Below are 13,349 nucleotides of genomic sequence, written 5' to 3' on the forward strand. Positions count from 1 at the left end.
CTGACAATTATGACAACAAAGCTTTGTTTACTCTGTTTACTCAGGGTTGTATAAACATAAAAAAAAAATATATATATATATATTGTATAAAGTTTTTCAAAATTCCAAAACCGTTTTAAGGGGAAATTTATATTTTTTTAATGAGGTCTTCGAGTTTTAGGTCCCATGGTTTATACTCATACCATAAACGTTTGTCATTGAAGGCCAAAAATCAGAATGCATATAGTGACATCGTGTGGCCATTTTAGAGTATGAAGGCTGGCGACTGGTTTTTGAACCCGCCCACAACACCGACGCGCAATTGTGTTACCCAATCGCACGCAATGCGCTTCTTCTCAACTATCATTGACGTTGAATACAGCCAATGGGAGAGCTCGGTTTCTATATCCGGGAAGCGCTATAAACTTAAGGCCTATCCACAAGATTCCTGAGTGCCGACGTTCATTACCAACGTCGAAAGGTAATTTATGTTTTTCTTATACATTTACTAACATTAATTTGTTAAACGCAGGATAATTAATGCTATTTACTTCCGGATTTAACCTTATTTTGGAGATACTTTTAGTAACAAACCTAAGTATCTAAACGGACAGTTGTAAGTTAGATACCTCGCGTTTCTCTATCCGTGCAGCCTGCAAGGCTCAAAGCCTAAACGCGAACACGAAACCCATTTGCGTCTAAACCGTTTCGTATTTCATGGCTTCCCATGTATCAAAAAATGTAGTAGTCATGGATATTCTACATACGTTTGAAAAATGCGGATTGTGCCGCTGGTTTAGATCAGAAGATCGGTTTAGATGGGACAGTGAATGGCGGCTCTATTGTCTACACGCTGAGCGGCAGGCAGTCAGTCGGCTAATTTAAATTAGAGCTGGTTGAACGTGTATAGCAACTTGTATCTTGGTTAACCGTTTCAGTTTGAACATTGAGTAGGTACCGTAGAACTGATTAAAAAATAACATTATGAGTGCTCATTTAACGTTAAATATAGTTTCGATGAGCTGGGTAATGTTACTGCCATATTATATCCATTCATTAGCTTAGGCTTTTTAAAAACGGTGAGCAGCAGTTTTTCGTGGAGGTATAGATATGTATAGTTGGCATAACCATGTTATGTTATTAAGTTACATCTCTGCGTTCCCTCTTGTTGCTCCCAAAGTTACCATGGCCGAAAACGATGTTGATAATGAGCTGTTGGACTACGAGGAAGACGAGGAGCCGCAGACCGCCGTGGACAGTGTCGTCCCAGCCGGCAAGAAGGAGGTGAAAGGCTCATACGTCTCCATTCACAGCTCCGGCTTCCGCGATTTCCTCCTGAAACCGGAGTTGCTCCGAGCGATCGTCGACTGTGGCTTCGAGCATCCTTCTGAGGGTGAGGATTTGTGTGAAAGTTTAATGGTTTTAGAGTACACTGCCATATAACTGCATAAAGTTAACAAGTATTAAGGGATGCACCGATAGGATTTTGTTTTTTGGCCGATACAATTTTAACAAACAACTATTGGCCCATACCGATACCGGTCAATTGCTCTTATTTGAACTTTTGTCATTAAAATAGATTAGTGTTTTGATCATGTTTTAACATGCCTTTTTCATGTTATGGCTGATATGCCGATGTTTTTCATTTGATCAAATATCGGCTGATACATGGGTGCATCTCTGCCCTGATTTTACAGACAGGGCTTAGATTAAGCCAGGATTAGACCTTCGTTCAAACATCTTGAGACAAAAAAAAAAATGATTAGGACTGTGATAGTGGCTGGTTTTTTACCCTTCATTTAAGAGAACAGACTTTTTACCTGAATATGCCAAGACTGTAATTTTTTTTTTTTTTTTGATGTACATTTGTGTGTATATAACCATTTAAAGGGATAGTTCACCTTAAAATAGAAATTATGTACCAAACAGTTGATGGGCCCCATTGACTTCCGTAGTATTTTTTTTCACTATACTATGGTAGTCAGTCAATGTGGCCCATCAACTGTTTGGTTACTCATATTCCTCAATTTCATCTTTTGTGTTCAGCAGAAGATAGAAATTTATATGGATTTGTAAGTACTTGAGGGTGAGTAAATTACATCATTTTCATTTTTGGTTGAGCACTCCCATTTTGTCACAACAAAAAATAACTAAATTTAGTACTTGCGAGCTATTTGTGAGGCGGCTTTGTGTGCGCGTTTTGAGTACGTGACCGCACCGTCTCTCAAAGAGTGCGCAAGTGCTGAACGCTTTAATGTTTAAATTGGCTAAATTTAAAAAGATGTGCAAGTTGTTAACTTTAGTGATGATACTGTGTAAGTGTCAATTCTGCCAACCGTGCAGCTCGCTTGTGTTGCAGATGTGATCATGTGATGCTAAGCCATTTGTTCATTTTGAGAAGGTGCTGATTCACTCATGATGTTTGAGAAGTTACGTCTCACAGAAAGTTTTCAAATTACTGATTTGTTAAAAGATATTTAATAAAGATGTTAGAATTGTACATCACCTTCAGCATTACAGGAATTCAGAGGGAACCGCTGCAAGCATGTCATTAATGCCATACCTCTCACGGCAGGCTTTATGCGTCCTCCACATGAAATCGGTTTCTGAGATTGGCGAATTGAGAGAACACAGATTGTCATTAGAAGCAAATCAGCCAATAGCGATCGGTAGCCGATCAATTGGAGCACCCCTAGCAAACTTATTACAGATAATTGGGCACATTTTGGGAAAATATTTTAAATTTCACATACCTCAACACCCAAATCTAAAAAAAGGGTTGAACAAATGCTAATTTTGTAAAAATATAAACTCTGAATTAAATGAAAGCTAACTAGCAGCAATGATAATTTTACGTTGCCTTCTTTTTTTTCCTTCAAACTGCAATGCATGCTGGGAACTTGTACGACGTAAATTGTTTGTTCAGATGTTTTTTAGAGTATTCTTGGTCAGGTTGCACTTTTTTTTGTGTGTGAAAAACTGACTCCTACTTTATAATCTTTGTTCAAGCTGCTTTTTTATTTATTTATTTTACATTCGTTAGAACTTTTTTTTTTTTAAAGTGCGTTTTCTTTTCTTAATGTATTTTTGTTTTTCTCCTTTCCTTAGTCCAGCATGAGTGCATTCCACAAGCCATCCTGGGCATGGACATCCTGTGCCAGGCAAAGTCTGGTATGGGAAAAACTGCCGTATTTGTGCTTGCCACACTCCAACAGATTGAGCCAGTCGATGGGCAGGTGTGTGTTAATTGCACTACTATCTCAAAAACAGATATATTGTCAAGGAATGTTGAGGCATATTGTCATAAGCTAGATAAGCAAGTAAGCTAGTTTGCTTAACTTTTTGCCTCTGTGTAAGATTGGCCGGACTAACATTGTTCCAATAAATGATTTATTTCTCTACTGATCTCAGAATTCTTTTTAGGTTTAGCATTAAATCTTCCCACTTGCAAGAAAAAACAGCAGTGGACTAGAATTCATCTTCATCTGGGTCTATGCTGTGGTTTTCTATCCCGTTGCAGACTGTTATCTTGGATTAAAAACTAGTATCAGTTCTTGTTGTAGTTATGGATGGCGAAGCCAGCTAAACTTTTAAAACTGCCATTTTGTCATTGTCTTCTCTGCAGGTTTCTGTGTTGGTTATGTGCCACACACGTGAACTGGCCTTCCAGATCAGTAAAGAGTACGAGCGCTTCTCCAAGTACATGTCCAACGTTAAGTGTGCCGTCTTCTTCGGGGGCTTGTCCATAAAAAAGGATGAGGATGTGTTGAAAAAGAGCTGCCCTCATATTGTGGTGGGAACACCAGGGAGGATCCTTGCCCTTATTCGCAACAAGACCTTGAACCTCAAAAATGTCAAACACTTTGTTTTGGATGAATGTGATAAGATGCTGGAGCAGCTGGGTGAGTTTTTATTTTTTAATATTGCATGGGCTGTTATATGGAGGTGGATGTTTTCCCATTCACCAGAGGTCTAACTGTGTGCGATTGTGTATTAGATATGAGACGGGATGTCCAGGATATCTTCAGACTGACACCTCATGAGAAGCAGTGCATGATGTTCAGTGCCACGTTAAGCAAAGAGATCAGACCGGTCTGTCGCAAATTCATGCAAGACGTGAGTCATCCTTTTCTCTTCTTATAAATGCATTTTAATTTTCAATTTTAATTAGGGTTGTGCAGTTTTGTCTATGGATGTACCCGCGGTCCTCAAACTCTAATCAGAGACCGTTTGATCCAAGGTGTTCTGAAATGTAAAGCTTCTTCTCTTCTTACAGCCAATGGAGGTGTTTGTTGATGATGAGACTAAGCTTACGCTGCATGGTCTTCAGCAATACTATGTCAAACTGAAAGACAGTGAAAAGAACCGCAAACTGTTTGACCTTCTTGACGTTCTTGAGTTCAACCAGGTGACTGTCATTTCATCATGTTTTTACAGTCATTTGCTTTGAAAGTGGGCCCTTGTCAACTCAAACGGTTTGTTTGGATGTAATATAGGTGGTGATATTTGTCAAGTCAGTTCCACGCTGTGTGGCTCTGTCTCAGCTGCTGGTGGAACAGAATTTTCCAGCCATTGCGATCCACAGGGGAATGGCTCAGGAAGAAAGGTAAGACACTAGTTGATCCCATGATATTGCAATGGTTGGGTGAGAAATGCAAATTCTGAAATAATTTCTCATTCTCTCCCCTGCAGATTGTCTCGGTATCAACAGTTTAAAGACTTTCAACGACGGATCCTGGTGGCTACGAATCTTTTTGGCCGTGGGATGGATATTGAGCGTGTTAATATAGTTTTCAACTATGACATGCCTGAGGACTCAGACACATACCTACACAGGGTATTTATGCATCATGCGCTGTGGCATTCTACTTTTCAACCTAGAAGTGTAATAACTGCCCAACCTCAAGATTAAAACTAGGACTGGGCTTGGAAACATGGAAAACTTAAGAGTGTTAAAATTATTCCATCTTTTAGGTTGCTCGTGCTGGTAGGTTTGGCACAAAAGGATTGGCTGTCACCTTTGTATCAGATGAGACTGATGCTAAGATCCTGAATGATGTGCAGGACCGTTTTGAAGTCAATGTAGCTGAGTTGCCTGAGGAAATCGACATCTCCACCTACAGTAAGAAATCAGCCCAAGAAATGTGCATTTAAATGTTCTAATTATGTTGATCTTTCTGTGCGTTTAAGATGGGGGTGGCCTGATAAAACCTCGAGTATCTGCTAATCCAAAATTATTTTAAATTAAGCGCGATCTATACCTCATTAACTTGCGAACTACACACTGCTTCATTATAAATGGAGAAAACAGGAAAAAGTAGGCTAAAATATTTGATATATATATATATATATATATATATATATATATATATATATATATATATATATATATATATATATATATATATATATATATATATTATACATTATACACATATACAGTGTGTATTTATTTATTTATTTATATTTTAGTGGTGTGCAAAGCAGCCGGTATTTGTATCTGTATTTGTTGAGGGGGGAAAAGTATTTGTATTTGTATTCGAGTAAAATTCAAAATAGGTGTAAAAATCCAGTTTTTCTAATTTACGTTATAGTGTAAGTATTCTTTAATTATATCCATTATAATAATTATGGATATGCAATATTGGTTGATGTTTTTCCATAAATCCAGTAATGAACATGTAACAAGGAACGTCACTGAAAAGAAAATAACATAACAGCCATTACCTACATTAACATTACTCTGTCAACAGCCTATTGTCTAAATTACCGAGCTAACAGAGCTACTAGTGTTGTCACGGTACCAAAATTTCAGTATTCGGTAACAATACCAGTGAAAATCCACGGTTCTTGGTACCAATTTCGGTACCAAAGCTTAATTTAGATTAAATTTACATATATTAAAGTGTATATCACGGTTACAAAGATGGAAACTGTAGTATTAAAAACACTTTACAATAAGATTCCGTTTGTTAGATAACATTAGATAAAATGACCTAACAATAAACAATAGTTATATACTGTCGCAATTATTCTCCTTGGGGTTAATTTAATAATACATTTTTAAAATCAAAAGTTAACATTATTTATGTTAACATTATTTAATGCACAACAAATTAAGTGAACAAACATGACCAATCAAGTGTTTGTATTAAATAACATTCACAAACATTAATGTTGTAAAAATATATTGTTCACTCAATGTGTTGATGTTAGATAACGCATTAAGTATGTTAATGAATGGTATCTTATTGTAGTGTTACCAAACTATACAGGAGATAAAACGTGTTTTATTTGACTTGACTGTACTTTTATTTAATCCAAAACTGCATTCGTATTTAATTTTAAAAGGGCTTTTTAAACCTGTTAAGAGTTATCCAGCCAATAATAAGCCTAGAACTGCTTTTCTGACGGACTGATATTAATGACATAATGACGGCTTTTTATTTCATTTCTCATCTCCATAAATATATCTAAAGCTAATGCAAGGGCTAGAAATAAATTAATTCTTTTGCTAATATTTATCCTTTCTCCTTTCCACAAGCGCTTGCTCTCTCTGTCGTTGCTATGCAACCATGGACATAGGCGCGCCTGGAAAAACGAGTGCGTCGCTCGCTTCTATTATAAGCGCGCTTGCCGCGCGCCTACATTTGAAATCTGCATGCGCAAAAAACACGCTATGTGAACGACCCCTTATGACAACGTGACATTAGCCTAATCCAAAATATTTCCATATGTGGCTCTTTCCTCATTTCTTATCAACAAGTGGATTTACAGCCACCACATCAGCAGCACCGCCGGTCGTTCCCGAACAGCACCGGTATTCTTGTTCCCGAATACAAATATTTTTAAAGTATTTGTTCGAAATAAGTATTCGTAAAAAACACATTATTTGTGCCTTTCCGAATACCGTGTTCGGGTTCGGCTCCACCCCTAATATATATATATATATATATATATATATATATATATATACATACATACATACATACATACATACATACATACATACATACATACATACATACATACATACATACATACATACATACATACATTGTAAAACGTCAAAAGGGGGCGGAAGGGCTCCGAGCTCGGAGTGTGTCCCGAACCCAGAGTGTTTTTTTTTTATTGGCCTACACTCCAATCAACACTCACCGGGCTCTCCCAGCTAATTAGGTGCTGAGACCCATGTATCAATCCAAAAATGCAAAAGGCCTGCACTCTAAAAATCTTTTATTGTAAACGGGAGATAAAGTTAACAAACGGTTCGGCTCTTTGCATTCGTCAGTGTCGTTAATTGGCCTACAAACTTGATGGATATGATAGAACAAATACATTTGCTGTATGTTTTTGTGCAAAATTATCGTAATATAAAAGGCTCCAATGCATAGCGACACAAGTGCTTTTGCGCATTCCAGACGCAGAATGTTGGGATTTGAAGAGTCACTGGCAAGCCTAGCTCTGTAAGCAATACGTTTATAGCAGAGCATAAAGAGAAGAGATATTGTGTTCTATCCCACAATATTTTCAACGATATATGACAGGTTTATCTGTTATGAACTAAGATTTTACAGATCAAATTTTCATGTAAAGCAGTTATATTTTATTTTTCATGCTATATGAAAATGGAGCACTTCTAATATGTCAGCAAATTTAAAAGCACTTGTTAAGTCATGGTCATTCCATATATTCACTGTAAAGCCAAGCTCCTAAGCTTTAAAACTACACCTATTTTGTGTTGGTTAAGCAAATGGTTAAGTAACGTGATAACTTTGTTGCGCACTCACTTTAAGAGGTTAACAATTGATTGACCGTTAATATAAATCATGATTGATTATGGGAATTTATGTGAACTGACATCCCTACTCCTAATGCTGCTTTTTTCTTTCTTTCTCTCTCTCTCTCTCTCTCTCTCTCTAGTTGAGCAGTCCAGATGAGCTAGATGTGTGCTGAAGTGAATGGTGGTGGTTGTCCAGCTCTCCGTATCTGTCTCAGTATAGTTTCTGTGACAGCGGAAGAGAGAACCGCCCATTTTATTTTCATATGATCATGCCCTAAAAGCCTCTTTTCCATTTGTGTATTTTATTTTATTGTTCCAGGGGATTGGTGGGGAGTTCTTTTTTACTTCTGTTAATTGTGGTTGTTTGATGGATTGAGAATTAAAAACATTTTATACTACATCATTTGTCTGTGTGGTATTTGAAATTATTTAAAAATGAAGTGTCAATTTTCATTGTTAATGCTTTCTTCCATTACAGTTTAATGGACAGACAGCTACAAGTAAGCTACTTTTCTGTTGTGATTTTAAAAACATTGTTCTGTTTGTTGGAGTGATCTAGAATGTCAACTGGCTCCTCAACATCTTCAGTGATATTGGGGTTGAACTAATTGGAATAAGGGGTTTAGTCGGCAATAGTGAAGAACTACACCTCCATAATCCTTAAGAATAACAGATAAAAAAAAATTTGATATCACGGAAACATGGCTTTATATTGCACTACTTTATCATTTTTAAGGGGCCAACTGAAAGTGCGAAGGCACCTCTTGAAATCGTTGGCGTTCTTATTATTCTACCGCTGCTTCTTCCGTATGGAAGTCTATGGCAGCCCATAGAACTGCTTGTGGGAAAGTTGTGAAATTTGGCACACTGATAGAGGACAGTCTGAACAGACACCATAGCAAATTTAGAGTCTCTAACTCAATCCCTCTAGCGCCACCAACTGTCCAAAATTTCACTCATGTTTATGCTAATAATTTTTGAACCTTAATGGCTAGAAACAAAATTATTTTCCCCTCTGATTCCTTGGCTCAAGCCGATTCAATTGCCCCCTATGATGTCATTTTCTGTCATGTACATCTTTCCGCCATTTTGAATTCTCAGAAAAATCTCAGATTTTTCACGGAAATTTAACCAGATCATCTTCAGACCATGCTGACAAAAAGTTATGAATTCAAGTTGATTCGTCAAACTGTTCTTGAATACCGCGCAAACTAATTTTACGTAGCACTTGCGAAAACAGACTTAAGGCTGTATCTCCACAACGCTTTATCGCATTCAGACCAAACTTGGTACAAGTCATCACAAGCATGACTTGAGGCTACGTGCTGCGTTTTGGCACATCGCCATCTACTGGTCCGGAGATACAAAAATGGCTATTTTTGCTTATAACTTCTGAACGATTTGTCCAAAATCATAGAAGGTCTCATTAGATTCAGGGCGTCATGCCGAGTCGACTGATATCCAATTTTCCTATATTGACCATTTTAGGTGTCGTTGCAGGTGCAGCGTTGTGTTTTAGCGCTTAAAAAAACATTTGCCAATATCTTCAAAACCGTTAGACCCATTGAGACGAAACCACCGTCAGAAGTTTGGAAACAAAGGTCGTTGGCTACATGCTAATACCCAAATGTCAAAATTTTTATCGTAAGTGGCAAAAAAATCCAATCTAAGTTGCCCATGAGTCATTTTTTTATGCTCTCATTCATATAAATGTCTCTAAAAAAACAAAATGAGATATTTTCACCAAATTTGACACATATGTATGGGCTCACTCTGAGAACACAAAAAAAGAACTGAACTAGTACTGCACCACTTGATGGTGCTATAATAGAACAAAATAAGGACATTGCCATTAATTACAATATAATATTATGATATTAAATGCTACACTTTACGAATGCATTGTGGCTCTTCAGCTATCAGGTTAACCATAAGCTACATAAGCTAGCATTAAGATAGCTTAGCATGCTAATCTGGTTAATATGCTTTTGTTTGCTAATTCTTACACTGAAGCCTCTCCTTGGCAGTTTGGTAAGTCAGCGTCAACTGAGTGGCGCAAGCTGCTAAACCATGAGCCCCGAACCATTTAGGTCGTGGGTTCTGTGTGGCACACGCCCAGACCGCAATATGCACTGTGGCCATAAGTGTTGCAAAGATGCTTCAGTTCCAGACATTGCATCTATCTGAGAGGAAACTCAATAAATAAGATGTGGCGGATATAAAAATTATTCATTTTGAGTTGATTCTCACTTGAATCATGGGACATTGGCATCTTATTGAATGTACGTTTTCCCAGTGGCGCAACGAGATAAGTGACAGGCATCTGATCCAGAGATAGTTGTATTGAGTCCCGCGTGGGATGACTTTAGAAAAATTGTGTGGAATGTTGCGTCATTTCGATTCCTTTATTATTCAAGCGTTGTACTAATCGTTCTTTCTCTTGTTCATTCTGTGTTTATTCTGATCTGAACCAGCTGTTTTTTCATGTATATTCAATTTCTGCTGTTTTTGCTCTTCCTGCTCTGTACTGCTGTTGCAGCTGCTTCAGGGGCTTGGCCCTGTATCGCTGCTTGCAGCTAGGTTTAGGACCCGAGCACCGATGGTGAGAGGACCCTATTGGATCTGCTCCGTTTATTAGGGCCCGAGCACTGATGGGGAGAGGACCCTATTGGATCTGCTCCGTTTATTAGGGCCCGAGGACCCTATTGGATCTGCTCCTTTTATTATTATTATTATTATTATTATTATTATTCTCCAAAGTGAATCGCTTTTATGAGGGCCTAAACATGCTCGAAAACTCATGAAACTTTGCACACGCTTCAGAAGTGGTGAAAATTTACGTGCAATATGGGTTTCAGAATTGGGTGGAGCAAAATGGCTCAATTGCCCCCCATACATTATTGCCCCGGCTCTACGTTTCACGTACAGGTATGAAATTCGGTACATGTAATGACCAATGACATTTCAGATGTTGTCACTGATTCAAGGATTGTGCTTGTGGAAGGTGATGGCAAAACACTTGTTGTTTGAACCGTAGATGAGGTTGTTGGCAAAAGTGTAGTGCTTTGTCCAGCTGTTGTAATTGGCATTTCAGATGTTGTCACAGCATCATGGCTTGTCAGTGAACAGTCTCTGGATCGGCAGACATGACGTGAACAGTCTCTGGATCGGCAGGACTGACGTGAAGCGTCTCTGGATCGGCAGCGGCCATGATGGGATGAGACTCTGATATGACTGCGCTGGTGAGCGGTGTTAGCACTGGAGTTGCCAACACTAGAGTGGGCATGACGTGAAGTAGCTCAGGCATGGCAGGGCTGACGTGGAGCGCCACTTATCCGAAGGACGATGTCAATATATTGGCTTAAGGTCCATTGAGGGGTGTTATCAGGCATGAGGTAATTAAGAATGTCCGTAAGCCCATAGCGGAACATGTCCTTTAAGACACCCTCATTAAAGTCCACCCCATGGTAGAGCTCACAAAATTCCTCCACATACTTCTCAATAGGGCGGTCACCTTGGCTGAGACGCTTAAGTCTCACTGCTGGATCCATGTAGGTGAAGTTTTCTGTTACGAAACTGCTCCGAGACACAAAGGTAGAGGATCCAAATGCAGTTTATTAAAAGGGTTATCCAGAATCGTAATTCAACACAAGCAGAGGGTCAAGCACAGGAAGGCAGTCCAAACAAACAAAACAAAACAGGCAGGGGTCAGAGGCACAAGAGTAATCCACGGAACAGGCAAGAAATCCAAAAAACCAAGAGACATGAAAACCAGGGAAAACGCTCAGAAGTGCAGTGCAACAACATACAAAACTTCGCCGTGAGTGATGGGGTGAACCAGGCTATATGGGGTGAACTAAACAAGATAATGAGATACAGGTGAATGTGATAATGAGTGCTGATGAGTCCAGGCAGAGAATGATGGGAGATGTAGTCTGTGAGTGAACATGATAGTCTGGTGTGGAGTGCCCTCTGGTGGCTCTCAAGGGCACTCCAGCTGGTGACTGTTACAATTACCTCAGTTATTACATCTCTTTCCAATTCTTTATATTTATATGTTGTTTTGTAATAATAATCTTGTATCAAATCCAAAATTTAGATAAATAAAGCCCTCATTCTCCATGGGGGGATCAAGAGGTGGTAGTGATTAAATGGGTAGCAGTGGTTTGTTCAACTGTAGTTACTGAACTTATAACTGAGCCTTCTGAGGTTTTAGGTAGCATCACGACTGGGATATCTGTAAGTCCATTGGTTGTGGCTGGATCTGTTACTGTTGCTGTCTGCGCTTGTCCAGCAGTTGTCGTTGGTGGTGTCTCATGGGTTGTAGGTTTTAAAGGTTCACTAGTCGAATCTGAGGTTGTCGGCATAACAATTGTGCTTTCGTGAATCATTGTTGTTGATTTTACACTTGTTTTATCTGGAGAACTTCTCAGACTTGTTGATTGCATTGCCATTCTAGTGTTTGTGATTGGTTCAGTTACAGATGATGTCTTATAAATTGAAAATGTTAATGGCTCACCAGTTGTTCTTGGAACAGCTGCTTTGGTTTTTGGGAAAACAGTTGTGCTTTCATGAGTTGTTGTTGGTTTTGTTTTTTCAGTTGTTGTATCTGGAGGATTACTTATGCTTGTTGATTTCATTATTACCTCAGCTGTTGTACTAGTTTCCTGTCCAGTAGTTATCATTGGTGGTTTTACAGTGGTTTCCTCATGGATTAATAGCTCACTTGTCATTACTTGACCATTTCTTACACTTGTCGATTGCATTGTTGGCTCTTCTGGTCTTCCAGTTGCCTGTCCAGTGGTTGTGATTGATTCAGTTACAGTTGTCGTTTCGTGAAATGAAAATGTTAATGGCTCACCAGTTGTTATTGGAACATTGGCTGTGGTTGTTGTCAGAATGTTCGTGCTCTCTGGGATTTTTGTTGTTGGTTTTTCAGTTGTTCTATCTGGAGGATTGCTTATTCTTGTTGATTGCATTGTTATCCCATCTGTTGTACTAGTTTCCTGTCCAGTAGTTATGTATGGTTTTACAATTGTTTCCTCCTGGATGAATGGCTCACTCACTACTCATTTCTTGACCATTTCTTACACTTGTCGATTGCATTGTTGTCTCTGCAGGTCTTCTAGAAGCCAGTTCAGTGGTTGTAATTGGTCCAATTATAGTTGTTGTTTTGTGAACTGTGAATGTTAATGGCTCACCAGTTGTTACTGGAACAGAAGCTGTGGATTGTGAAAAAACTGTTGTGCTTTCTTGAGCTGTTGTTGTTTTTGATATTCCAGTTGTTATATCTGGAGAATGTCTTATACTTGTTTGCATTTTTGACTCAGATGCAGTACTTGTTGCCAGTCCAGTGGAAGTGATTGATTCAGATGCAGTTCTTGTCTCATGGACTGTAGACGTCGATGGCTCATCACGTTATTTGAACACTGGCTGTGGTTATTGGCATGAAGTTGGTGCTTTTTGGGGTTTTTGTTGTTGTTTTTTCAGTTGTTATATCTGGAGGATTACCTTGTTGATTGCATTATCTCAGCTGTTACACTAGTTTCCTGTCCAGTAGTTATCATGTGTGGTTTTACAGTTGATT

The 13,349-nt window shown here is 38.6% G+C and overlaps 1 protein-coding gene across 1 annotated transcript; it reads left to right on the forward strand.

Annotated features, from left to right (window-relative positions):
- Positions 1 to 335: 335 nt before the first annotated feature.
- Positions 336 to 8,161, forward strand: ddx39aa (DEAD (Asp-Glu-Ala-Asp) box polypeptide 39Aa). The gene is made up of 10 exons (XM_079864692.1): positions 336 to 460; positions 1,160 to 1,372; positions 3,088 to 3,215; positions 3,605 to 3,881; positions 3,977 to 4,095; positions 4,256 to 4,387; positions 4,476 to 4,585; positions 4,672 to 4,816; positions 4,954 to 5,101; positions 7,903 to 8,161. Exons 2-10 carry the CDS (start codon positions 1,165 to 1,167, stop codon positions 7,917 to 7,919), a joined length of 1,284 nt encoding a protein of 427 aa, XP_079720818.1. The 5' UTR covers positions 336 to 460; positions 1,160 to 1,164; the 3' UTR covers positions 7,920 to 8,161.
- Positions 8,162 to 13,349: the final 5,188 nt, after the last annotated feature.

This window comes from Squalius cephalus (genome assembly GCF_949319135.1).
Source record: "Squalius cephalus genome assembly, chromosome: 2".
NCBI classification, from domain to species: domain Eukaryota; kingdom Metazoa; phylum Chordata; class Actinopteri; order Cypriniformes; family Leuciscidae; genus Squalius; species Squalius cephalus.

Bases quoted from the DNA above. Each gene is read 5' to 3' on its own strand.
- ddx39aa (XM_079864692.1), top strand. From the start codon at position 1,165: ATGGCCGAAAACGATGTTGATAATGAGCTGTTGGACTACGAGGAAGAC. The intron at 1,373-3,087 runs GTGAGGATTTGT...TCCTTTCCTTAG, and splicing joins CTTCGAGCATCCTTCTGAGG to TCCAGCATGAGTGCATTCCA. The intron at 4,817-4,953 runs GTATTTATGCAT...TCCATCTTTTAG, and splicing joins CAGACACATACCTACACAGG to GTTGCTCGTGCTGGTAGGTT.